At 39.6% G+C, this 25,265-nt stretch overlaps 1 protein-coding gene across 2 annotated transcripts; it reads left to right on the top strand.

Annotated features, from left to right (window-relative positions):
- The first annotated feature begins 1,017 nt into the window (after positions 1-1,017).
- Positions 1,018-19,840, top strand: LOC126976092 (neural/ectodermal development factor IMP-L2-like). Of its 2 annotated transcripts, none has more exons than XM_050824285.1 (7): positions 1,018-1,085; positions 7,804-7,956; positions 11,108-11,277; positions 13,145-13,310; positions 14,460-14,641; positions 16,069-16,198; positions 17,923-19,840. In XM_050824285.1, the coding sequence occupies exons 2-6, from the start codon at positions 7,839-7,841 to the stop codon at positions 16,195-16,197; spliced, it is 765 nt and encodes a 254-aa protein (XP_050680242.1). In that variant the 5' UTR covers positions 1,018-1,085; positions 7,804-7,838; the 3' UTR covers position 16,198; positions 17,923-19,840. The 2 variants fall into 2 exon arrangements, with proteins under 2 accessions (XP_050680242.1, XP_050680241.1); XM_050824284.1 differs by lacking the exon at positions 1,018-1,085 and adding an exon at positions 4,335-4,406.
- The last annotated feature ends 5,425 nt before the right edge of the window (positions 19,841-25,265 follow it).

Genomic DNA, 25,265 nt, shown 5'->3' with positions numbered 1-25,265 from the left:
TGATTCGATCAATTGGAAAAACACAGTTTATGTGACGATGATTGCTGAAAGAAACCGTGAAGGCTGACCTTCGGAAACTTGCGCGGGACAGAAGATATACAAAGTGGCTTGTTACGGAAAAAACTTCTTACATTGGATCAGGGGTTATTATCCATTTGAAAAGATTGTTGATTAAATACATCACAGAAAATCAAAATCGAGATGAAGATTAAATACCTATTTAGGTTTCACGAATAACGTAAATCGCATTAATAATATATCCGCTTAAATTGTTTTGCATGTTTTCGATGCGGGCAATGAATAACTTTTTTTCTCAAATGAGAAATGATACCAATAGAACATGCAACAAAATAAGCTTGATTATTATTTTATAATTTATTATTCTTAAAATTCTATCTTAGTTGGAGAACATTCAGCATTCATTTAACAACTTTTAATAAGTAAAACTTGCTACAATAGTAACTTTTCAATTATAGAATCATATTCCCAAAGAAATTTGAAACTTAAAAAAAGTACTTCAATTTTTAAGTATGTGTGTACTTTATAGTAAATAAACGCAAATCGCCATGTAAATCTTTGCATATTTATTTCTACCCAAGGCTGACTGTTGTATTATTTCGATTTAAGTAGAGCGTTCAATTGAAAGCCCTATGCATTTTGTATATTTGTACTAAACGAGAAAACGCCTGACCCATTACAATCAATTACATTCTTGCAAGAACTAATTTCCTGTACCTTTTAATAACCAATTCGTACCAATTGAATGTGATTCCATTGAATCTGCGTCATTCTCTAAACTCATATCGCCAAATACTACCGAGTACTGATTTCCGCTGATCGCGTACACCGTAACTATAAATTCGTAGTAATCAAATTCTTGTTCGCGATGTCTGACACGTGCTAGGACTTACATTAAATCTTATTTCGTTTAAATAGGTGTTATATTGATTCAGCATTTTTGGTTATTGCAAATCTGAATTATTGTTGGGTTGCATCTATTGTCAATCGCGTGATTATTGATTGCATTTTGTAATTTTGTGTACGTTTTTGTTAGCAGTGTCAGATCTGATTCTTATACTGTTCATGTAAGTACTCTTAATTATATTTTATAACACAACTGCTTCGCGTTCATCTTTCACTTAATATCATATTATCTTAAGCCAGGGTAGGGATTTGAATTACTATAATTTTGTTGCGTAATGATTTTATATAATTATATAAAACTATATGAAAATAAAACTTTTAATTTTAATTAATTAAAACGTTACATTTCAGTTATAATTTAATATATATATATATATGTATATTTGGCAAGTCTGAGAATCTGTCGTAATTTATTTTTAACAAACTTCAAAAAAGGAGGAGGTTCTCAATTCGTCGGTACTTTTTTTATGTTTGTTACCTCACAACTTTCGACTGGGTGAACCAATTTAGATGATTCTTTTACTGTTTGAAAGCTGGTGCTTCCCGTGACCATTGCAATTAGCAATAGTCCAAGTCTGACCTGACAATGGAATCTCATGGATTCCATTGTCAGGTCAGACAAAACCATAAAAGTCTTAAATTTTCTAGAAGTATGTGCGCAACAAATAACTCATTATCACGCCAACCGATTTCGATGATTCTTTTTTATTGGAAAGGATGTACTTCAAAGATAGTTTGGTGAGGTTTAGAGTCTGATAAAGGGATCCATAAAAAAGTAACGGAACTCTTCAATTCTTAGGAGCAAATTAACAAAACTCAGCCTCTCTTTTATGCTATCCGGATATTTGAGTCACCTGCCGTAACGTTGTTATGGTCAAATAATTGTCGTAATCCCTGCGAACCGTGACAGAATTTCTGTCTGTAATCAAATTGCAATGCGTTTACGTTCATTACTGCATTGCAAAATTTTGTAGGTCTACACAAAATGAGATAAATTATTAGTTAGTGTACTTCAAAAAATCAATAAATTAACAAAAAGAACTACCGGCTTCAAGAAAAACTATTCCAAAACAATAGATACAAAATGCACTAAAAAGTACAAAATAATAGCGTATTTTTATACAATCTAATTAATATGATTAATTAATCTAATTCTAGTTACAATTATATATATACACACTGTATGTATCAACAATATACCGTAAGGAGGCTCTCTTTGTGGTCACTCCCTCGTGACTGAGGATCGTGCTTATCATCGGCGGAGGTTAGCGGTACTGTGACACATCTCATGAGCTGCCGCCATTAGTGTCTGTCCACTGCATCTCTGACAACCGAGCAAAACTTAGCGATGGTAGCTTAGTTAAACTCACCCTTTCACTTGATCGCTCCATCTGGTAGAGTACTCCTTGAGACATAAGATGTTGAGTCTCATTTGCCCAGTAATTTCACTAGCTACGGCGCCCTTCAGACCGAAACACTAATGCTTATACATTATTGTATCACGGCAGAAAAGGGCGTCGTTCTAGTACCTGTGCAAGGGAGCCTCCTACTGGTAGATGCCCTTAGTCGCTTCTTACGACCCCCTTTGGCCTGGGACATCCCTATTCTTTTTATGCCCCAGGGAAGCACAGGGCAATAAACCACTTACAACCAAACAGTGGAATGAGCTTGCCTTGTCCATCACACACAATTATTATTATTACCGTCCGGAACGTACCGAGTACAACACCGAACCGAAGTGCGAGGCGACCACCGGACCGTTCTATGGTCCGGCCGCACCAAATCTGACCATGTGTTTACATTACGTCGTGACATCGGCCATATTTAAAACCACGTGATAAATTATATGTTGACAGATTAGCAATCAAATGGAAAGGAAAGCTAAGTATCTAAATAATTAAAAAAATAAACTGGACCAATGCGAGTCGATCTCGTCCACCGAGGGTTCCGCACATTTTAATTAGATTTCTATAGATCTATACTTATAAAAAAGGGAAAGTGTTGTTTTTTTTTTCAATGTTCGTCACAAATGGAAAACTATTCAATATGATAAAAATAAATAAAAATACATGTTAAAGTTTGTGTCAATGAAGCCCTTTCATAAGATACCCCCCATATGAATTGCCATTATTTAGAATTACAATACTTGTATAATCACCATTAAACTTTCAAGTGTAAATTGTAGAAGAACAAGTGTAGTCTTACACGAAACATAGCAAATACTCTCTTGTGTGAGCAGGCTCTGGTCTGCGTTACCCTCACAGCATCACCTTGAACCATTTGAACCACGAGCAACGCGGGGCTGCTAGGCATGTAGGAGATCCAGTCGTCTGTGAACGACTAGATCACTTGGCGTTGCGTAGAGACGTCGCTTTAGTGTGGGCGTATTCCACCACGGGTAGTCTTCCGAAGAGCTGTATAAGCAAATTCCTGCCGCAGACGACCGGTCACAAAATAGGATATCATCCCCAGCTGGTAGCTGGATGTCCAGCGTTACTCCACAGTGCAATTTTCAAGAAATCCCATCTACAACCATGCTGTGGAATAAAGATCCTTGTGCGGTGTTGGCAGGATACGATACGATACGACATGAGTACCATAAAAAAAGCGCGTACACTTTTCTAACAGGCCGACAACGCTCCTGTGGTTCCTCTGGTGTTGTGGCTGAGTTGAGTGGGTTGCGGTGATCACTTAACATCAGGCAAAGGCTAGGACGACCTTCTCTTACATAATGAAATTTTAAAGGAATAATGACAATACGTATTACCTACATAATTTGATACGGCATTATTCCGTTTTGGAACAATATTTATTAGTTTTCACTTTGTTAAGAAAAAAAACTGGCAGTTGTAGAGACTGCTGATAGAAGTGACAACTTAGAAGTTTTAATGTTAAAATTAGAAATTTCATAATGTTTAAAAAGTATTAAATTACTGATTTTTAATTTATTTTTAAATTTAATTTTCAATAATATATTTATCAAACATGAACACTCGTTCAACAATGCACACTATACAATATACACATTGAACTTTTCACTTATATCATATACACAGCACTAATGTTACACAATACGGCAGCTGTATAGCTACAGATATACTGCTATAAGGGTTGCGGTGACGTGAACTCACGAGATTTCACCTTTCCAAAACGTGTCTATTTATATTTATATTTATATATTTTTCAAAATTTTTTTTTATTTATTTATTGCGTGCGCCAGTCATGAGCATGTCGGTGACGCGAACTCAAAATTTATCCCTACCAAAAAGTGCCCGACGCGGCTAAAGAAGTGTTCAGTTCAAAATATCCCGATATCGCAGTCAAATAATTCCATCGGGAAAACCAACCCGTGTAAATTGATCTCAAGCTCACTATAAAAGGGGTTGTCCCGTACTTCAGTGTTCAGTTGATAACAGTTGTACGAGAACGGAGAGAACTATTCAGTGTCAACAACAGAACGTACGTTGACATATTAATTAACTGTAAGTATTTATTATATATTTATCACGCGCTTTCAAATAATGTTTTTTTAAATTTCCATTACTTTTTTCCATTTTTACTTAGATAAAGGAAACAAACAAATAATTTGTCCTATGTAAACAAAATAATTACAATCTGATTTAACTCCTTCATGTACAAAAATGAATTGAGAAATAAAAAGATTATTTCTAGCAGAACACTAAAATTAAATACATAAAAATGTTATAAACGTTATAAAGATTATCATTTTACTTATTGATAGTCCACCACATATTATATTATTTGGACATCACATATTATATTATTTTTCTTAAACGTCGCAGAGTATGAAACATAATATTATTATCTAATACTTTTTGTTGTAACTTTGGTTATTTAAATATAACAATAATTATGAGTTTTATGTGCTATTAAGCTGAACAATTTGTGTTTTTTTAAAGGGAAAGCCCCTACTTGTGGGATTACTTACACAAACTAAATTTATAAACACAATTTATGTGCAATGTGGACTCCATCCCGCGACGGTTCGCGATAAACTCAATAACTCATGGACCGATTATAATGCATGATTTCAGCAATGCATAGCATGATTCTCGAGGAAGATTTTAATATATAATTTGTTAAGTTTCTGTATACATTTTGTATACATTAATGATATTAGTGGAAGGTGTCAAAAAAATAAGCCACCTGGGAGCTTTTAACGAAAGCCCTTTGAGATATAACAAAATAATTTATTACAAATAAAGTCCGCGATGGCATATATCTTTCTCTTATGTATTACATACTATATCCATTTTTATACTTTTAAAAATTGGCAATAAATTTAAAGCGGTATTGTAAAAGTTGTTATTAATCCTTACCATTTTATAATTTATAACTGCATGTTATAAAATCATTCAAAAATGCGTTTTTGATTCATTTTTAACTCATTAACTTTGATTGTACATTTCCAATGGCTTTAAACTACATTATTCCCATATACTTACAACATTTTTCTATTGACAGAAGAGCGTCTGTCGGGTCAGCTATAAGTAAAAATTTATCCAAATATAAAATCTTTTTTGTTTATAACGAAATTTTATAGAAGTTCAAACATTACAATAATTTAGATTTTTCTTGTTCTGAAATAATCACGGCAAAACTGTCAAATTGTGTCTCAAAAAATTGATTTCAGAACTATTTACAGAAATAAAATTTGATATTAAAATCAACCAACTCTCAAGTTGGATCAAATTGCATACAGTGCGCAAACTTTGATAAAAATCGGTTCAGCAGTTTAGGGAGTTCATCGCGGGCAAACAACTAGTCATAATGAAACGCTTGTCGAAGGTATAACCTATATTAGTTAAAACGTGTTTGAAGCCTATCGAAAGTTGGATAAAGTTCCTGATTCATAATCGTTTCATAAACCTCCGATAAATAATACGATTCTATACTACGCAATGTTGCCAAACGTACAGTTTCGCATCCTTGCTACTAACTAATAAGGAGTTCTCTCGTAAGGTGACAGTCATCACTGCAACAGCAGCTCGTAAAAAAACGTGATCATAACTAAACTTAAACATAAAATGTCGTGACCATGCTAATGTACTAACCATTAAAAAGTATTTGAAGAGTATTGAAGAGATAGTCCTGGCTGCAGCGTCAGATTATGTATAATAATATAATTACTTCGTATCATTATCAATCATATTATTGCATTGCCATCGAAGTTATGTAGGTGTACAAAATTTAAGCTCAAACAGTTATCGGGAAGTGTTATAAACTTTACTTGCAATATTTGAACTTAAACTCAAATATAAATATTTAATTATCTATTGAAGTATTTGGTATAGTTAGATTATGATACATTGCGATCATTAACCGATTAAGACCAGTTTTGCCGCATACGCAATAAGCCAGTGGACACTCACATATGCCGCGGATCATTGTAGTAGTGCAACCTATTCGCGTGGTTGTGTGAAGCTTAGTCTCTGTACCGTTTAATTACTCAGGTGCTGTAGGTCGGTAATGATAACTAATAACAGCTATGAACTGACTGACATCGAAAAACGTTCTTTCCTATTTTTCATTTCGTTCATGTTCTTTGCTATCGAGGGCTTAAAATAGGTTTATAGAAGGGTCCTAGGTACTAAAAGTCAGGTCTTCTATCGAAGAGATAACGAGCGTTAGGTAAGCGCTAATATTTTAAGATATATATTAGCGATGTTTTAAACCTCCAATAAGTCATTATGAATAGAATAGACCGATAGTGTAATTATCGTTTAATTGCTATCTCTATATAATATGTATTCAAAACTATCGGAGTCTACAGACTTTTATTACGTCCAATAAAAAATTAATAAACGAATTCCAGTTAACCAGCATTGTAAATGTATAAGATGTGGAATCTGGTGATAAAAAGAAACTGTAAGTATAATATTATTACTGGTGTCGGGCACGGATTGAAAAAAGCTAAAACAAATAACACGGTAATAGTCTACTATTAATTTATGAATAATTTAATAATTGTTTTCGTTATTTTGTACGGAACCCTAATATTCAATGTTAGTGTGTTTGCTGCATATTTGTTCCGCAATCATTGATGAAAAAAAGTTTCATCAATGATAAAATAAATATTTTTATATTTGATGAGATGAAAAAACGTTATCGACAACATACAGTTTGGTTATTATTTAAAATTTAATGACGGTTTGTGAAGTACTTACTATACTAAGGGTTTATTTCAATACTCAGAGGGCAATGGAGAGGGTTATGCTCGGAGTTTCCCTGCGAGATGGAATCAGAAATGAGGAGATCCGTAGGAGATCCAAAGTCATCGACATAACCCAAATTATTACGGAACTGAGGTGGTAGTAGGCAGGGCACATAGTTTGACAGACAGATGGCCGGTGGGGCAGTAAGGTCCTCGAATGGTGACCACGTACCGGGAGACGTAGTGTTGGTAGGCCCCCCACAAGACGGACCGACGATCGGGCGAAGATCGCCGGAGTAGGTTGGATGAGGGCAGCGTAGCACCAATCGTAATAGCGATCTCTGGAGGAGGCCTTCGTCCAGCTGTGGACGTCTTCCGACTGAAATGATGATGATGATGATTTCCATATCTCAGTTCAAAAGATGCCAATTAGAAAAAACGGGTTGTTACTGTTTGAAACGAATATATTGTAGACTGATAAATAAATAATGGAAGTAACAATTAAACTACATTCATTTATGGACTTGTTTCACTGTGGTAATGATGGGTTATCGCTTATGAAATAATTATAGTTATCTCAAACTTACTGAAATTCAGTTTTATTACACTTTGGCACTGAGGTATCGATATTGTTTTAGACACAACTTTAGATATTTTTGTATATTACTTTACTTTATTATTTATCTATTAATTGTATTTCGCAGATCATACTCCGAACGTCCTCCAGTGAATATAAGATATGTCAAACATAGTTCTTCTACTCACCGCGACGGCGCTGGTGACCTTGGAGGTTGCTTTGCAAGCTAACGCTCAAATAAGCCACTCGAAGTTTATTGACACTAATATAAAAAGAAGTAGTAAGTACAAAAAGTATTGAAAATATTAAATGAACGCATTTGAATGTTTTTTTTTATGACACTAAGGGACGAGACAATGCAATGCAGTGCCGCTCAGGACTCCTGAAAAATCCAAAAATTCTGAGCGGCACTACAATTGCGCTCGTCACCTTGAGACAAGATGTTAAGTCTCATTTGCCCAGTAATTTCACTATCTACGGCGCCCTTCAGGCCGAAACACAGTAATGCTTACACATTGTTGCGTCGCGCTGCCGTTGTTGATAAAAAGCCTCTCACTGGTTTGGCCCTTAGTCGCCTCTTACGACACCCTGGGGGCTGGGACTGTCCTATTATTTTTATGTCCCAGGAAAGCACAGAGCAAATGCACCTTATTAATTAAATATTCCATAATATAGAGTTGTAACGCCTACTTGTCCCACGCCGGGCCCGTCATCCAGAACGTAGGTGAGTAGCGCCCACTTAAGGATGATCAAAATTTAGTTTTTTTTTTTAAATATGTAATTTGTTTGTTTGAAAACGTGTGTTTCCTTAATTTCGCTATCGTTACATTATTCTGTATACATACATATATAATCTTAATTTCAAAAGACAATTGAACGCTCACATTAAAGGATCAGTTAGTAGACTGCTGTATATGAGGTTAAAAGGGTTCCCGATATAATTAGCTGATAGAGACACGTGCATGTCAGGTCTGAAGTATAAATGTTCTAACGGGTGGTAGATTTTGACGTTCAGTGAGTGAATATAAATATTGTTGTGAATAAAAAATACTTAATTTAATTTGAAATGAAAAATTGCGGGATATTTAATCGCCTCCATTTAATAGTTAAAATCATAACAAAACCTATTTTAAGTAAAAAATTTATGAATTGTGACCATATCTCTATTGGGGAGGGAGAGGCGCGAGCGGTACTCCTGGGAGTATCCGCTGGGATAAAATTTGTTGTTTTTAAAATAATTGTGTAAAATAAACGGGTACGTAAATATGACAGAAAATACATAAAATAAATTTTATATGTTTTAAATAATGATTTATAAATATATTATCGCCATATTTTCATTATTGGGCTCTCTAGTGTACTTTAAGACTAAATTTTCAGCTGGAAAAATGCATAGATTAAAGCATTATAAGACAATACAACGGTTGTGTTCGTCCTGAAATGCTACGAAGTGATAACCTTGTCTTTAAAATTCTGTCATTAAAAATTATATTTTTATCTTGTAATTGCACTAAATCAAGACTTAAACTTTCTAAAATTCTAAGAACCATCGAGTACCCTACTCACATCATTCCGATACAGCTCTAGAAAATACTCAAAGACCATGAACTTGTCGTAGATAAGACGCACTCTTTATAAAGCGTGTAAAGCGATTCGGAACTTCCGCACTATAAAGGTCGTCGCTTCTATGTAAAATTAGGCGATTTCGCGGAATCATTTAACTTTATAATATACGGAGCGAACAATTTACATTCGAAACATATACGACAGATGTTCACATTATCTTGAAGTCTAGTTGGAGACTTGGTTTCGATTTTATGAATAAAAGATTAATACGAGGTAATATTTGATATAATTCTTCGCCGACTCCGTTTGCATAGTGTATTCTAAAGGAATTCTCTGTCACACTGTGCTATAAACATAAGCGTGAATTCTACTTTCAAGACAGGGCAGGAAAATGAAAGAAGTCCATAATAACATAATAGCTTACAACCAGGATTCAGAAGTATTGCCACAGTACAGTAATAGAACAGTACTTTAACTTCATACTAGATCGTCCGAATTGACGCACACACACATACACATGATTTACACATCCGCTAAGCAATCTTGAATAGACAAAAAGTAGACTGTGCGCCGCCGACACGATCTTTTTGTATGTACTAACCTCCATGCGCTCCGCCCAGACGTAGGTATATATTTCAAGGAGACCGCTGAGTTATGCTACTGTTCTAATACATGTGTTACTGTGCTGTGTGTATGTCTGGCCTGGCGCACTCCATATCAGCTTGAACCATGTCACCGCGAGCTGTTCCAGCTGTCGGGGACCCAGTGCTCTGTGAACGGTTGGATCACCTGACGTTGCGTAGAGACATCTATTCATTGTGCGTCTTCTACCGCATTTATCACGATGAGTGTTCCGAAGAGCTGTTTGGCCTTATTCGAGACAAGGATATATTCCCCCCCATTTGACGTTCGTCTACAGTGTGGTTTTCCAGAAGATGTCTGGCTGAGGACCAAACAGTCGCTAATGTATTCTTGGAATATGTATTATCTTTTTTTTATAGCTGGAGCTATATATAATATTACTCACAGATCGTTATTTAAATACAAAAATTGTTTGATCCTGCTCGAGGTGGATATCCAATTCTTTATCAACACGTATTTTGATCTTCCTGCAGTGTATTTACTTATTTTACATGGATTTGGGATATTTTTCCATATTATATATATAAACCAACGAGCAAAACTCCTTGTCAAAACAAGGAAGCTCTGAGAAGGAATGTTCTAAACTTCTGGATGGAGCTGGGCTGGTTGATGTTTCTGGACAAAACTAAGTTTTCTGGTTAAAGTTTTTCCTGCGATGTCCATTATTTAATTGTACCACTTCTCATTCTAAGCTCTGCAAATGTTCTCAAAATGAAAAGTTTACTTTAATAAAACTTCAGCAATATTCCCTTGATGCGTATTGCTATATTATTCTGTCAGGCGCTACCTTTTTAAATTTGTTTTATCTTGGAGAAAAACAATTCTCATATGAATATTTATTGTACTTTCACATTTTGGCAATTTTATTTATTTTTGTGATATTTACACTTTTTGGAAAATTATTCGAAGTTCAAATATAAAGATCTTCATTTTTAACGAACAAATATAATATTATGATTATACAATTTGTAAAAATGATATAAATCGCAATTTAATAATAATAATATATGATAATTCGTGTTTTGGTGTAGAAGAATATGTTAAAAGAAAGTGCCATTACAGGTGGCAACTCATTCTAAATCCTGTTGCTCCTGTTAAATTATTACTTTTCTATGAACACGACACAATTTAAAACTCAATCAAAGCCAGGCTATTAATACGAAATATTAGTATTTTTTTGTTTTGTTCATAATAAGACGTTATCTGAATACAATTGTTTCCAGACTCGCCCAGGTGGCGAGCACGTGTTGTGAGCAAATATGTGAACATATTCGAGGCACCTCCAGAGACAGCGACACACGTGTCCGGCCGGCCCACGGTACTGAAGTGTGTGGCCGGAGGAAACCCGGCTCCCGTTATCAAGTGGATGAAGAATGGAGTTATAGTTGCAGATGTAAGTATTGCGTCCCTCTCTTCTCCAACATTCTCTAATCAGATGTGTAAAGTGACACACGAGTTGAATGAAGACTACAGGAATGTGATAGTGATGTGACCTAAATATAATCTACCTATCTAATAATAATAATAAGTGTATCGATAAATTTAAACAATGCTTCACGTTTATCATTTTAACCTAATAATAAAATCTCAAATTTTTATTCTGTCTTAATTATTCAACAAACATGTCAAATACTCATCTCGCGTGATATCTGTACCTACCTGTTCTATTCATTGTTTGAAACGTTCTAAAATTCCTTTTTATATATAACTGCATTGTAATGGGCAGGGCATATAAATTACCATCAACTGAACGTCCTGCTCGTCTCGTCCCTTAATTTCATTAAAAAAAATCTTTACACTAGCCATTCTCGCCCGCTTCGCTGGGCGAATTTTAAAAGAAAATAAATTAAATTTTATTCATCTTATTACAAATACAATAGTGGTGGTAGTTTCATGTCGATACGATCAGTGGTTTAGGCGTGAAAGAGCCTCAAACAAAGACCATTTACATTTTACATATATATAGAGAAGAAGAGAAGATTAAATGCGGGTAATACTTTTCTTAGGCGCTATTGTAGTTGTTACAATTTATATCTTAATGAATTTGACATATTTCATTAAATATACAAACAAAGAAAATAGTAGGCTATGTGATATATTATATTATAATATACTCAATATTGTGAAAAATGTTAACTCTAAATAATACAATCATTGTTGATATATCTTGTTCTTAACTACATATTCTCATAAAACTGTATTCACTTAACTATATTTTCTGTGTGTTTGTTGTAATATTCAATTTTGGTTTTAGAATATTTTTATTGTTTTTTATTATTGTCCACTAATAAAGAATTTAATGGGAATTAATTAATGGAAATATTTTGTCTTCTAGTCTGTGTATAATATTTGTATCCTTACTATTATAATTGACTTGATCTGTTTCTGAATAAATAAATAAATGAAACGGCAAGAGAAATAATAGCACAAATAAACGAGACGTATGTATGTTTATTATATATACGTATACGTATATATAATAAACAAGCATGACGAAAACATAATATCACATATCACACTGGTAGGATATAAAAGAAAGAAAAAATCATTTATTAAATCAGGTCAAACTGACACTTATAATTAATAGCAACGATTTTACCACACCAAAGTTGGTCTTCAATGAGAAGAAGTGGCAAGAAAGGAGACAAAGCTTCTTATATATTTATATTTATAGTTTTAGCATTTTACATTATATTTTATACAGTGCAGGTACCAGTGATGCACCAAAACTACTCAAACGTGTTGATTTACTTATGTAAATGAAAAAAAGAAAATGAAGTGATCTTGCTTGTGAGATTCATTGTGTGTCTTTTACCACATTTATGTTCTGCAGAGCTGGTTCACCTGATTCCCGCCGCCGAATTCCGCCTTCGAAGGACACGCCACAAATTAGTATATCATCCCCAGTAGGTGGATTTCCACGTACTACAAAGCTGTGGAATTAGCTTCCTTGAGCGGTATTTCAAGACGATACGACACCTTCAAAATAAGCACGTCCACCTTCCTTAAAAGCCGGGAACGCTCTAAGTTATTTCTCTGGTGTTACAAGAGTATGTGGGCGGCGGTGATCACTAAACAGGTGACTCGTATGCTTTTTGTCCTCCTTTTCCATAAAAAATCCGTCCAACCATTGCCGTTGTTGAGATATAGTCTGATGACAAACCACCGGACGAACAGAAACGTATTAGTAAAAGTGTTCCCGATGTCATTCGAATGTGCTACGACAAACACGTCTTTACAATGTTATTCACAAATTTCAGCTAGAAGGAGTAACAAACGAGATCTTCTCTGTCCATCCTTCAAGCATAGGCCGGATGACCAGCAAGTTGGTGATCGAAGCACCGGATAATGGTGATGTTTTTACCTGTGTGGCCACCTCAGGAACCAATGTACAAACTACTTCTACAACTGTCTTTACTGATGCTCGTAAGTATTATTACCGCTATCTAACGTTATATTATTACATTCAATGCCATCTTGGATTTCAAAAATCATCCCAAATTCGTTCTCTGCACCCTCGAGAACCTCGGATACGATACCCATATTGTTGAAATCATAATTTTGCGCGGCGGCCATCTTGGATTTCAAAAATGATCCCAAGTTCATTGCACCTTCGAGAATCTCGGATACGATATCCATAATGTTGAAATCATAATTTTACGCGTAATATAACATTTCTCTCATACGTCGATAAAAAGATTTACTTCAAAAATGCATAAAAAATATTATCACAGTAATTCCGTACTCTAGCACAACTGTAGGTTTTAAAAAATATTACGCGGTTCATTCTGGGTCGGCGGTCGTTAACCCGCATCGCTCGGTTCGTTCTCAGCCATGCCCGACGCCCGTGTCCGTGCGTACCTATCGAATCTAACGTTCGCGCAATTTTTACCTAAAGTGTTGGGAAAACCTCGCCTTAACGCGCGTCGCTCTCCTTCATACCGCAGCCATCGCTCCGTCTTGTGTCTAAATTGACTCACTAGTTGTAATTGACGGTGAACAAAAGCTACAGATTGAAAGGCAAAGAGTATGTCCTGTGTGAAGCAGTGAGTGAAGGAGTAAGCAGACATTTATCTGGTTTTCTCGCATTCGTTATTTGTATGTGGACAAGGGATTACATTACAGGCCATATTGGTTTTGGTTGTTGTAGCAGAAATAGTAGTACACACGCTGTCAGATATACGGATGGACAGTGGAGTGGTAGTGGTGGGTTACCTTCATAGACTTAATATAATATATATAGGATATCGACGAACTGACAGTCAGATAATGTTAGCTAGTGGTTTCTAAGACTGTATTACATATAATATAGTTAATACCAAGGTGCTAACTACAAGTGTGGTTACGACTTAACTGTAGATTCACGTACCTTATCTATCATATCATAAGATATTAATCTTGTTGTATCTCCGTTACCGATGTTCTCTTTTACACGCTTTGTCTGGTGAACGCTAATTCACAACCAGACAGTTGAACAAGACATACCAAGAATACGAACGATGCGGCACTCGGACGGTTGGCTTCGAGTCCCACATGGTCAATATATTCAGTAAGTTTCATTAACTTTAATTTCAGAACAAGAGCTATATTTAGCGAGCACGAACCAAGCACCAATCATAACAGCATATTATGATGAGATCATGCAGGCTATGGGGACCACAATCACCCTTCCATGCAGGGTTCATAGCACCACCACAGCGGAAGTCTACTGGGTGGACCAAAACGATCAGGTTGTTTATGGAAATAAAAGGCTACAGGTAAGGAGAACAGATTTGTATACGATTTCAGTAGTTTGATGTTTGTTTGATTCTCTCGAAAATTTCAAAACACACTCTTCAGAATTCCGGTAATTTGTCAACAAATACATTCACCTTCTCACAAATAGCGTTGTATGATAATATGAACACACGGGATATGGTGGAGAATGTTATAGGCTGGTTCTGGCCCAGCTTGACACAGTCCAAGTAATAGAACAGTAACGTAACTCAACATTCTCCTTGAAATTTGTTAAATTAAAAAGAAAATTTGGTTGTATTGGTGTTTCTTTTATATAGAAGTTCTTACCTTGTGTAATGTGCATCGATATTAAATTAAAGAAGAAAACATTATTTTATTATGAATCCTATCCTATAAATCGAATAAAATTTATACCTACGTCTGGACGGAGCGCTCGGGTTGCTACATATGCAAAAAGATTGTTTACGCGGACGGCAGTCTCGGCAGTGTACGGCGTGGCACTCAATAGTTTTGTCTCGCCAAGTTTGCTTAGCGACTGTGTAAATCATGTGTATGCGTGAGTGGGTCGAGTCGGACGCTGTAGTATGAAGTACTGTTCTATTACTTGTATATGGCCTTAACGTGTCTGTCCTATCCTATGCAAAGAAAAAGCTAATGAAAACTTTAACGTGGAAAAACTTGTTGTTCATTGTTCGTCGTTGATTTTGAAAAGTAATTGTATTTGACAAACTTAGTTCATTATTATTAACGTCATTTGAAATACAAGAGGTGGCAAGAGCCGTTTAGTTTTAATTTCTGCACATTATTTGATAAAAGTACATTACAAGCCTTGGCCACAACTAGCCATTGATAGACTTACGTTTGCCTCTTGCTGGGCGCTGCAGTAATTTACTATAGTGCTGGAGATCTCCACATATGTATTTTTAAAAAAGCAGTTCAGTTTAATTAAAAAGACTTACCGACGTGATGTAATATTTTGATCGGTATGGTCGCAGCTTGTGAAAGACTTTCCGCCGTTAGATAATATACCGAAATTCACCATATTATCGCATTGTATCCCTAGTGGTCTATAAGCCATCTGTGAGACGACATGTTTGACGTGACTATGTTACTTCTAGTCTCAGCTTCTAGTATTAATCATGCCAATAAACAAACGATTCTAAAATGGCGACCACAAATGATTCGCTCTCACTCGCACATGTAATATCATCTATCTGCCATTTCTGTTTCTTTGTCAGTCCCAGTCCCACCTGTTTCGATACCATTTTTGAATTATTTCTTTATTGCCACAAGTTATACTTTTTATTTAGATTTCTATGGATTAGATTGCAAAAATCTGTACTAAATTGTTGATATAAAATGTTTAGTTCTATCTAAGACCGTTGAACTTTTCTACACTCATTTGGATTTCTTCATTATATCACGTATTGATTAAAAAAAATCACAGGTACTTCCATCTGGCGACCTTCGCATACCAGAGCTGGTGTTCAGTGACATGGGAGGATACACGTGTGTTGCAGAGAATATGTTCGGGAAGGATTCCTTCAACACGTTCCTCTACCCCTACTCACGTTGAGGTAAATATTCTTACAATTAAATCGGAAAGGCTACTACCACTCACGTCAGAAAGCGATATACCTTACGCATTACGTTGACGTCTGGAATTCCACAACACAACACAAATTTTGAAGAAATTTCTTGCCTCGTACAGCCACTTGTCGAAATAATTATCGGTTACTGTTTTACCAAACCGATTCGAATTAGGGTCTTTCAAGAAAAAAGAATAATCGTACCTCAAAGGCCGTCAACCCATCAAGACCCCTTGTGTTCCACATGTCCATGAGCGGTGGCCTCACCACTCCCCATCACGTGAGTCTCTTGTAGATTTGCCCCCTATATAAAAGAGGTCTTTATTTCTTCAATTCTTAGAAAACCCTTCACACAAACTGTCTGATGTAGAATGCGAGGTAAAGACAAATTGGCTACGAAGAAACTGGGAGACTACTTCAAACTGATCTAGAGCTCTATAAGATAACTGTTTTCTTTCGTCTAGTGTACCCCAGCATCAATAAGTATCATTGGCTTGGAATCCTCCAATGTGTGGTTCTCAATGAACTTTTGCGGTGTTTCCAGTTCCATAAGATACAGGTTTTTCTATGAAAGACAGTACAAACGAGCGTACAGGTAGCTTGATGTTACTTAACATCAACTTGATCAACGCCGCTCATATTCTCTTACAACACCAGAGGAATCACGAACGTTGCCAGCCCTTTAGAAAAGTGTACGCGCTTTTTATGAGGATTCCCATGTCGTATCGTCCTAGAAACACCGCACAAGGAAGCTCACTACATAGTTTATCTGTACGTGGAAGACAGTTCCTTGAAAACCGCATTGTGCTAGAAAGCCACACATCCAGATGGTTGTGATGATATCCTTATTTGTGGCGTGTCGTGGCGAACGTGGAATTCAGCGGCAGGATTCAGGTTATACCGCTTTTCAGAACACTCCCCGTGATAAATGCAGTAGAAGTCACACAATGAAGCGATGTCTCTCTCTCGCTAAGCTATCTAGCTGTTCACAGTGCACTGGGTCCTTCAAAAAAAGCGCCTAAACCTTAAAGGCCTGCAACTCTCCTTTAATGTCTCAGATGTTGCAAGAGAGTATGATGACCAAACAACTTACTAAATATGGCTGCAGCGTCTGTAAGGACATGTTTCCTTTCAGCCCACAAAGGCACTTGCTGATCCCTTTCACCTGGCTTCTTTCTAAAACTAACTACTATATTTGAAAAGTTTTTCGAGCTCATGTCATAATTTTCATCGCACCATTTAAAAGCTGCGAGTCAATCCCTATCTGGTCAAGATAAAAAGAAAACAAAAGCTATTGAGTACAGTAGCTGCATCATCCACACACACCGTAAACAAACAAATAAATATTATGCGAGCATTTTATACGGGATTATAAAAAAATATAGTACTTTTAAGAATCTGAAACTCAAATGTCTCAAAAAAACTTTCTCTCAATTTAAAAGCTCCTGTGACTGTGTGGTGTCGCGAAAAAGAGAATGGTCCACGAATGCCTGTACGTTTGTTTAACCTATAGACTTATAATATACTATCGTATAGACCAATACTACGTAACCAATTTTATTTTATTATTTTATTTAATAATATGTCATGAGGTATATAGTATTCCGGTCACTGACCCTTTAACACCTGTACTTCTCACACGGGTACAACTACTATAGTTCAATTTTTTATTACTATTTCCGATGTGCAACTGTATTTCTTTTTTTTTTCAGCTACGTATACGCACTTTGCTTAGCTGCCCGCCGACAACTATGTTCCTATTTAACTTATTATTAGCTTTATAACTTTATGTATGTGTCTATGTTTAGCTTCTGTACTTAAGTATAGTAATTATGAAGTACAATTATTTTAAGTTTCGTACAGTTTGATTTTAAGTTATAATATGTTGTAATTGATACGTCCTAAGAAAATTTAAAAAAACAGTTTATATCCTAATTTAAATTCACTGGTTCTGTGTTTGCAGAGACAGATTTCCACCGCAAATTTTTTTTTAACGATTTTAATTTTTTTAAAACGAGAGTTTTTTCTCTCCTCTAAAACGATAGATTATAATGAATAATTTAACAAGAACCAATTTCAAGATTTTTTTTTTATTTCAAATACCTTAAAAATGTAAATACTAAAATTTTAATGGTTGAGTCAGAGATCAGGCTTTGGTCAAAGAATAATATAATAGGCCCATTGTAATCTAATATTAAGATCTTAAGTTACTTTGTTCACGAATTATCAGTGCAATTTCGCAAAACAATGAATCTAATCTTATTCAAATATTTTTTCAAATTGACTGACATAATACAGTGATATATATTTTAGTATGTATAATTTTAACTCAAACCACGGTATATGTACATGTACACGGTATATATAACATGTTTTGTGATTTCTTGATATTTAGTTGGTATTTAACTTTATCCCTAAAAAGGATAATGTTTAATTTTTATGCCTGAGATTATTTTCGTAGCAAATATTAACTGATAATTATTTGTAATGAATTCATTATCTCAATTCAATAATATACTCAACATATTTTCTTTGGTTTTGAGAACTAAATGGACGATGTTAATACACAGATACCTAAGTACAAGTAGTGCAAAGGGTTTTTGTCACGCTCTACAAACATAATACAAGTAATAGAACAGTATCGTATCTACCGTCTGGCCGGAGTACTAGGCTGGGTACATACAACAAGATTGAACACGCGGACGGAGCGGCGCAGCTAATTTTCACGCATAGGACAGTTCTAGAATTAAGTTAAAGTACTGTTAGATTATTGTATTGTGCTACAGATTACAAGGCGATCCATACATAATTATGCATTAGGTTATGTTCTGCCATCTGTCCTAATTGTGTGAGTAGATCGATACCACACATCCTGGTAGTTACCAAGGCCCATCGACGCCCCTTTTCAAACCTTTGCCTGATCAGGAACGTAGGGCGTTTCTTCTTGCATCCTATCCTTGTTTGGTTTTCTCTTACTTTTATACTCTTGACATGCGTTCTCCCTTCTGTCGATCCTTTAGTCCAGATACTTTTGACATGGGTTCCTATATAAACATCTTTAATTTTTGAAATTTACGACTATGTTGACCTTTTCCACCTTTCCCGTTCATATTCGCTAGTTATTCTAACCAGGACACTAAAGTGGCAGTGCAGGCTAACACCTCTCAGTCCTAGGCCTCACAGATTGCAGAGCGTGTAGATTCTGTAATAGTCCAGATGAAACCCCTGAATGTGGTTATATACGTAGCTCGCCAAAGAGATCAGTCCAATTCTTCAACCGCTTCAGATATGAATCAGCTCACTGAAAAAAAAAAATAAGATTCATGAAAAGAATCAATCTTAGTATTGAGGTATAGTTAATAGTGGTTCATAAGTAACAGTTATAGTGAAGCAGAGCTGCATTGAACAGTACTAAAGCAACTATTCAAACCTTAACCTTCCATAATATTCGCTAACATAAGAACTTATACATGTTATTTTAATTTAACTGTTTAAACTTATTTATTAATGTTAGTTACAATGTTGCATTTCTTATGTCGTAAATTATTTAATGTAATATAAATCATCTCTAGTGTTAAGTGAAAATTATTATTGATAATCTTTGTATGGTTATATTGTTAATATAGTTTATTCGCTGTGATTTTTAAATAAATGTTGTAATAATATATATAATTTGTTTGTACTTACTGTGCGTATATCCCTTAAGCTTATTAAACAAACATATTGAAGGAACACTCCTGCAAGTACCTACTATCACTTGACTAACAATATTGTATGGCGATCCGAGATTTATATTTCAATACGTTTCTTGCTATTAGCATTCCAATAGTCGTTCTAATATGTATGTATCTTGGTCTGTTTTTTCAGTCCATCTACGTAAACATGAAATGGTATCTTCAGATTGATTTATTACAATAAACATTTAATATGTTATAATAATTTAAGGTTTCGTAGAATTGTAGGTTATCTCTTCATCTTCTACCGCATTTATCACGTGAAATGCTCAGGGGAGTTGTTCGGTGCTAAATTCCAACCACATCATGTTGTCGTCTGTCATTATACAACCGCGTGTGTTACGAGGAACTTCTTGCCTCGCACGGTCACATTGTGGAATCAATTACCGGCTGCAGTTTTCCCGAATCAATACGACCTAGGGACCTTAAACCTAGGCCCAAATTTAAGGATGCCAATGCAGTGCCTTTTGTAGTGCTGATGTCCATGAGCGGTTCACTCACCATTTCAGGAGGAACAAACATAAACTTGTTATGCCTACTAATCGGTTGGGTCGAGTTAGTAAGTCTTTTGTTGGGCGATGTATATGCTTCTACAATATGATCCCAGAAAATGTGCAAAACAAATGTGTTACGAAATTTAAAAGAATTGTTAAAAAACGTTTGTGTGGGAAAGGTTATTATAGCATAAACGATTTTCTTAATGACACCACGGACTGGGATTAAAGCGAACACCCTCAGGCTCTTTAATTATTAATGTTTATTGTACGATATTACATTGTAATCCATATTTTATATAAAAAAAAAGCCCGCTGAGTTTCTTGCGCCCATTCTTCTCAGGTCTGAGGCAGTCTCTTTTGAATGGGTGGTAGATTTTGACGTTCAATAAGTGATTATAAATCCTATTTTGAATAAAAATATTTGAATTTGAATTTGAATTTCCTACCATGTGAACCTGGTATAGGATCATCCAGCTACCACGAGTAGTGCCCGTTCACGGGCATGACGCACGAACCAGCCTTCAAAGTCAAATAAACGTTATTCAATCAGGCTAAAACTAAGCACTTTTGAATCGTCACTATAAATATTAATTCTTTTAAATTACCACATTATTCATGTTCGCAAAAATTTTGAGCTCGTGAGAAGAACATACAAGAAACACAACGGCCACTCTTTTCAACTAAAAAGAGTATTTAACAATGGCTAAAATACATATCAAATTATTTGTAAGGTGCAGCATCAAATATATTATGAGTCGTGTTTATATAATATCATGATATATTATTTAAACACGACTCATATATAAACATTATATATACATTATATATACATTATATTATTTTATTAAAAGTTGTAAATAAGTGTATCTATTGGATGCATCAACCTATAAAACTTGAATTCAATGTTTGTATAAGGATTCTTCGTGAACTCGATGATTGGGATTACTAAAATATTATTATTATTACACAATTAGCAATTACGACCAACAAATACCATGAACTATTAACAATAACAATTCGAGCTGGCACCACAAGCAGTTGTTATCATGAAATTACGACTTGATGCATGGACCAGCCATTGTTCCCTTCGCACATATTTGAGAGTAGGAGATGAACTGGCACACGACGCCGCTTCAAGCAATGCCTCCCTGCCATTGCCTCCCTCGACCATATAATATCTATCATAAGTATAGTCGCGCCAATTTGACACTTGTGCTTTGGATACTCGTCAGCTTCAAACCAAATGTTATGATTATGGCCAGGCGCGACTGGCGGCCAGCAGCTTGCCGCGCTCTCCTCGCACATGTTCAGTAATATAATGTAGTACTCACCGGGGTCGGCGCGGGCCAGGCGCGCGTCGTGACTGGCGGCCAGCAGCTTGCCGCGCTCTCCTCGCACATGTTCAGTAATATAATGTAGTACTCACCGGGGTCGGCGCGGGCCAGGCGCGCGTCGTGACTGGCGGCCAGCAGCTTGCCGCGCTCTCCTCGCACATGTTCAGTAATATAATGTAGTACTCACCGGGGTCGGCGCGGGCCAGGCGCGGGCCAGGCGCGCGTCGTGACTGGCGGCCAGCAGCTTGCCGCGCTCTCCTCGCACATGTTCAGTAATATAATGTAGTACTCACCGGGGTCGGCGCGGGCCAGGCGCGGGCCAGGCGCGCGTCGTGACTGGCGGCCAGCAGCTTGCCGCGCTCTCCTCGCACATGTTCAGTAATATAATGTAGTACTCACCGGGGTCGGCGCGGGCCAGGCGCGCGTCGTGACTGGCGGCCAGCAGCTTGCCGCGCTCTCCTCGCACATGTTCAGTAATATAATGTAGTACTCACCGGGGTCGGCGCGGGCCAGGCGCGCGTCGTGACTGGCGGCCAGCAGCTTGCCGCGCTCTCCTCGCACATGTTCAGTAATATAATGTAGTACTCACCGGGGTCGGCGCGGGCCAGGCGCGGGCCAGGCGCGCGTCGTGACTGGCGGCCAGCAGCTTGCCGCGCTCTCCTCGCACATGTTCAGTAATATAATGTAGTACTCACCGGGGTCGGCGCGGGCCAGGCGCGCGTCGTGACTGGCGGCCAGCAGCTTGCCGCGCTCTCCTCGCACATGTTCAGTAATATAATGTAGTACTCACCGGGGTCGGCGCGGGCCAGGCGCGGGCCAGGCGCGCGTCGTGACTGGCGGCCAGCAGCTTGCCGCGCTCTCCTCGCACATGTTCAGTAATATAATGTAGTACTCACCGGGGTCGGCGCGGGCCAGGCGCGGGCCAGGCGCGCGTCGTGACTGGCGGCCAGCAGCTTGCCGCGCTCTCCTCGCACATGTTCAGTAATATAATGTAGTACTCACCGGGGTCGGCGCGGGCCAGGCGCGGGCCAGGCGCGCGTCGTGACTGGCGGCCAGCAGCTTGCCGCGCTCTCCTCGCACATGTTCAGTAATATAATGTAGTACTCACCGGGGTCGGCGCGGGCCAGGCGCGCGTCGTGACTGGCGGCCAGCAGCTTGCCGCGCTCTCCTCGCACATGTTCAGTAATATAATGTAGTACTCACCGGGGTCGGCGCGGGCCAGGCGCGGGCCAGGCGCGCGTCGTGACTGGCGGCCAGCAGCTTGCCGCGCTCTCCTCGCACATGTTCAGTAATATAATGTAGTACTCACCGGGGTCGGCGCGGGCCAGGCGCGCGTCGTGACTGGCGGCCAGCAGCTTGCCGCGCTCTCCTCGCACATGTTCAGTAATATAATGTAGTACTCACCGGGGTCGGCGCGGGCCAGGCGCGCGTCGTGACTGGCGGCCAGCAGCTTGCCGCGCTCTCCTCGCACATGTTCAGTAATATAATGTAGTACTCACCGGGGTCGGCGCGGGCCAGGCGCGCGTCGTGACTGGCGGCCAGCAGCTTGCCGCGCTCTCCTCGCACATGTTCAGTAATATAATGTAGTACTCACCGGGGTCGGCGCGGGCCAGGCGCGGGCCAGGCGCGCGTCGTGACTGGCGGCCAGCAGCTTGCCGCGCTCTCCTCGCACATGTTCAGTAATATAATGTAGTACTCACCGGGGTCGGCGCGGGCCAGGCGCGCGTCGTGACTGGCGGCCAGCAGCTTGCCGCGCTCTCCTCGCACATGTTCAGTAATATAATGTAGTACTCACCGGGGTCGGCGCGGGCCAGGCGCGGGCCAGGCGCGCGTCGTGACTGGCGGCCAGCAGCTTGCCGCGCTCTCCTCGCACATGTTCAGTAATATAATGTAGTACTCACCGGGGTCGGCGCGGGCCAGGCGCGCGTCGTGACTGGCGGCCAGCAGCTTGCCGCGCTCTCCTCGCACATGTTCAGTAATATAATGTAGTACTCACCGGGGTCGGCGCGGGCCAGGCGCGGGCCAGGCGCGCGTCGTGACTGGCGGCCAGCAGCTTGCCGCGCTCTCCTCGCACATGTTCAGTAATATAATGTAGTACTCACCGGGGTCGGCGCGGGCCAGGCGCGGGCCAGGCGCGCGTCGTGACTGGCGGCCAGCAGCTTGCCGCGCTCTCCTCGCACATGTTCAGTAATATAATGTAGTACTCACCGGGGTCGGCGCGGGCCAGGCGCGCGTCGTGACTGGCGGCCAGCAGCTTGCCGCGCTCTCCTCGCACATGTTCAGTAATATAATGTAGTACTCACCGGGGTCGGCGCGGGCCAGGCGCGGGCCAGGCGCGCGTCGTGACTGGCGGCCAGCAGCTTGCCGCGCTCTCCTCGCACATGTTCAGTAATATAATGTAGTACTCACCGGGGTCGGCGCGGGCCAGGCGCGGGCCAGGCGCGCGTCGTGACTGGCGGCCAGCAGCTTGCCGCGCTCTCCTCGCACATGTTCAGTAATATAATGTAGTACTCACCGGGGTCGGCGCGGGCCAGGCGCGGGCCAGGCGCGCGTCGTGACTGGCGGCCAGCAGCTTGCCGCGCTCTCCTCGCACATGTTCAGTAATATAATGTAGTACTCACCGGGGTCGGCGCGGGCCAGGCGCGCGTCGTGACTGGCGGCCAGCAGCTTGCCGCGCTCTCCTCGCACATGTTCAGTAATATAATGTAGTACTCACCGGGGTCGGCGCGGGCCAGGCGCGGGCCAGGCGCGCGTCGTGACTGGCGGCCAGCAGCTTGCCGCGCTCTCCTCGCACATGTTCAGTAATATAATGTAGTACTCACCGGGGTCGGCGCGGGCCAGGCGCGCGTCGTGACTGGCGGCCAGCAGCTTGCCGCGCTCTCCTCGCACATGTTCAGTAATATAATGTAGTACTCACCGGGGTCGGCGCGGGCCAGGCGCGCGTCGTGACTGGCGGCCAGCAGCTTGCCGCGCTCTCCTCGCACATGTTCAGTAATATAATGTAGTACTCACCGGGGTCGGCGCGGGCCAGGCGCGGGCCAGGCGCGCGTCGTGACTGGCGGCCAGCAGCTTGCCGCGCTCTCCTCGCACATGTTCAGTAATATAATGTAGTACTCACCGGGGTCGGCGCGGGCCAGGCGCGCGTCGTGACTGGCGGCCAGCAGCTTGCCGCGCTCTCCTCGCACATGTTCAGTAATATAATGTAGTACTCACCGGGGTCGGCGCGGGCCAGGCGCGGGCCAGGCGCGCGTCGTGACTGGCGGCCAGCAGCTTGCCGCGCTCTCCTCGCACATGTTCAGTAATATAATGTAGTACTCACCGGGGTCGGCGCGGGCCAGGCGCGGGCCAGGCGCGCGTCGTGACTGGCGGCCAGCAGCTTGCCGCGCTCTCCTCGCACATGTTCAGTAATATAATGTAGTACTCACCGGGGTCGGCGCGGGCCAGGCGCGCGTCGTGACTGGCGGCCAGCAGCTTGCCGCGCTCTCCTCGC

The sequence above is a fragment of the Leptidea sinapis genome, chromosome 39 (genome assembly GCF_905404315.1).
Source record: "Leptidea sinapis chromosome 39, ilLepSina1.1, whole genome shotgun sequence".
In the NCBI taxonomy this organism is placed as follows: Eukaryota; Metazoa; Arthropoda; class Insecta; order Lepidoptera; family Pieridae; genus Leptidea; species Leptidea sinapis.
This window is presented reverse-complemented; position numbering and strand designations above follow the sequence as displayed.